The sequence below is a fragment of the Austrofundulus limnaeus genome, unplaced genomic scaffold (assembly GCF_001266775.1).
Source record: "Austrofundulus limnaeus strain Quisiro unplaced genomic scaffold, Austrofundulus_limnaeus-1.0 Scaffold45, whole genome shotgun sequence".
NCBI classification, from domain to species: Eukaryota; Metazoa; Chordata; class Actinopteri; order Cyprinodontiformes; family Rivulidae; genus Austrofundulus; species Austrofundulus limnaeus.
The window spans coordinates 1,942,741-1,945,305 of NW_013952447.1; the positions used below are offsets into that span (position 1 = coordinate 1,942,741).

The 2,565-nt window shown below is 37.3% G+C and overlaps 1 protein-coding gene and 1 long non-coding RNA gene across 4 annotated transcripts in view; one reads left to right on the plus strand and one right to left on the minus strand.

Moving 5' to 3' along the window:
• Positions 1–2,223, plus strand: part of LOC106517189 (neuronal acetylcholine receptor subunit alpha-7) — an 11,018-nt gene extending 8,795 nt beyond the window's left edge. Inside the window, exons 3-5 of the mRNA XM_014007909.1 lie at positions 598–642; positions 1,846–1,955; positions 2,041–2,223. Coding sequence (XP_013863363.1) covers positions 598–642; positions 1,846–1,955; positions 2,041–2,173 — 288 coding nt within the window. The 3' untranslated portion in view covers positions 2,174–2,223. The remainder of the gene's footprint in view (positions 1–597; positions 643–1,845; positions 1,956–2,040) is intronic.
• Positions 426–2,108, minus strand: LOC106517190 (uncharacterized). 3 transcript variants are annotated; one of them, XR_001310171.1, is made up of 3 exons: positions 2,020–2,108; positions 733–844; positions 426–633 (listed from the first exon to the last, which is right to left on the minus strand). It is a non-coding gene; the product is annotated as an uncharacterized LOC106517190 (long non-coding RNA). The 3 variants fall into 3 exon arrangements; XR_001310170.1 differs by having other exon boundaries at positions 426–844; XR_001310172.1 differs by having other exon boundaries at positions 426–847.
• Positions 2,224–2,565: the final 342 nt, after the last annotated feature.

Sequence of the window (2,565 nt, forward strand, 5' to 3'; positions counted from 1 at the left end):
GTTTAGCAGTTTAGTGATAATGAAGCTACATTTTAGTTAGCAAACTTTGAGTTGGTGATGCTCGTTTTTTGTTCAAACCTTGTAAAATATGCGATGTATATCTTTATGCATGTGTTAGAGTTTACAGCATCTGTTGACAATGACTCTCAGCTACCACAACTAATCTGAGATAAATATCTACTTTAAAGTACCTTTATCTTTTCTTTAACTTTGTGTTTTCTAGTATCAGCTGGCCATACTGACTCCAAAGGTTTACCAGTTGCAGACAGAAATGACCATTTTATTGTTTAATTACTCATCATCCTACAGGAATAAAATCCATCATTTACAGAAAAAAAATATATTTTGTTTGTCTTTTCACACATTTTTTTTGAAATGTTCCTTTTTTATGACTTAAATCTGAAGCCAGAAAACAGTAGCAACAGTTTACAAACTTTGCAGTGACATTTTATTGGGCAGTGTGAGCAGAAAGGAGAATCACAGCAGACAATATTTAATTAAGCTTTTTTTTCTTATTAGTTCAGCATTGAAATAGTATGAAATTATCCACTGAATCCCAAAATCATTTATTATCTTGTTCGCTTTGTGTCTTGCTAGGATGAAAAGAACCAGATCCTGACGACGAACGCCTGGCTGCAGATGGTGAATATAACAGAAAACATTAATAATGTGATATTGATCTGTGAGCTGGAAAGCTTTTTGCAGCACAGAATCATCCCAGAGGCTGCTTACGATTCATTATCATAGTAATGGCTGCCTCTGCAGGATGACAGCTTCCTCCTTCTACCCAAACGCAGCGTTTAATAAGCACCGGAGAGAGGGATGAATATGTGTCTGCTTCGTTCTGCTGCCAAAAATCACAAATCACAATTTATGAGCCGAAGAACTTCAGCTTAAAAGCCGAACACAAGTGGAAAAATTAGCATGAAGAAAAACTTTCAGAAAAGCTGGAGTTGTTTCTCTGGGATTTTGGAACATTTTCTACATGTTCAAGTGCATCAGTGCCCACATTTTCTCTGATATCATCAAATGTGCTAAATTTGTGTTGTTTTTTTGATGAGCGATGAGATATTATGCTAATTGACTGACAGACTTCACTACGAAGGTTAAGTTTTAGTAAAATAATCTCGTAACCATCTGTGGTTGGAGCATATGTTGGGAAGGACTTTCACCTACTACCACGCCGGATTTTAACTAGTATTTTCTACAAATGGCTGGGTTAAACTAATGTTTGTGTTTCCTAAAGTTGATCAGTTGTAGGAGCCATTTTGAGTTGATCTGACTCCAAAAGTTAATCACTTGTAGATGCACATTCAGTGACCACTTTTTGGGAGATTCATTAAAATACATCCATTGGTTCATAAGATATTTTGCTAACAGATAGACAGAGTTGTCTCCAATGGTTAACAGCAAAGTTTTGAATTAATATTTTACATGATCTATTAATGATGAAAATATTTGGTGACAATAAGTCTCAGCTACTACTGCACCAAATTTCAGCTAAATACTTGCAAAACTGACTGCATTATAACCACATATACGTTTTCCATGTTCGATTAGCTTCTGCTGCCATTTTGAATTAAGTTGACTGTGAACGTAAATCATTTGTAGATGTGCATCCAGTGATGACTTGATAAAAGTTTTATAGAAATCAGTCATGTAGTAAATAAGATATTTTGCTAACAGACGCACAAACACAGACATGGGATAAAATCATTGCCCAGACAAATGCTTCTGTACGAGTAGTTAGCATGAAAACCATCAGCTACAACACCAAAAAGGCAAATCCAGATGTTTGTTATGGAGTTCCATTTGTGCCAAAAAGATGTTATTTGTGTCCTTCAGCAGTGGTATGACCACTATCTGCAGTGGAACCAGTCAGAGTATCCTGGAGTCAAGAACCTGCGTTTCACCCCTGACCAGGTGTGGACCCCTGACATTTTGCTGTACAACAGGTGTGTGTGTGTGACACGCAGATATTTAAATCACGAGCGGCGTGCCGCTGCCTCATGTTCTCACACTATTCCTCTGCTTCTTTAGCGCTCACGATAAGTTCGATGCCACCTTTAAGACCAACGTGTTGGTGAACTCCAGCGGCTTCTGTGAGTTCCTGCCTCCAGGTGCGTCTGTTTGTTTCATCACCTGGAGTCTGAACAAAACTTATTATTATTAAAGGGCCAATATTCTGTGTTTCTCAGGCATATATTTAAATACTATACCATAGTAAGTATCTATGTCACCTTTAGTTGTTATTAAAATGCTGTTTTTATGTTTAAATAGAAAATAAACTTATCTTCTCATCACTTCCTCTTCTAAACGCCTTGAAATTGGCCTCAGTCTCTTTAAGAACCACCTTCCGCTTCTGTCCCATCCATTTCGGTGCATGGGGGTGGGGGGTGGGGTAAACTATGCAGTTTACTTGGCATCTGAAAATACATTTCCTCAAAGGTATTTTTAATCTGAAAAGAGCTTCTGTAGCTGTGTTTCCATTACAAATGTGTGCAAAACTTTGTCGATATTCTGTTAATATCGAAAAAACACAGTTTCACAACTGCAGTGTTTCCA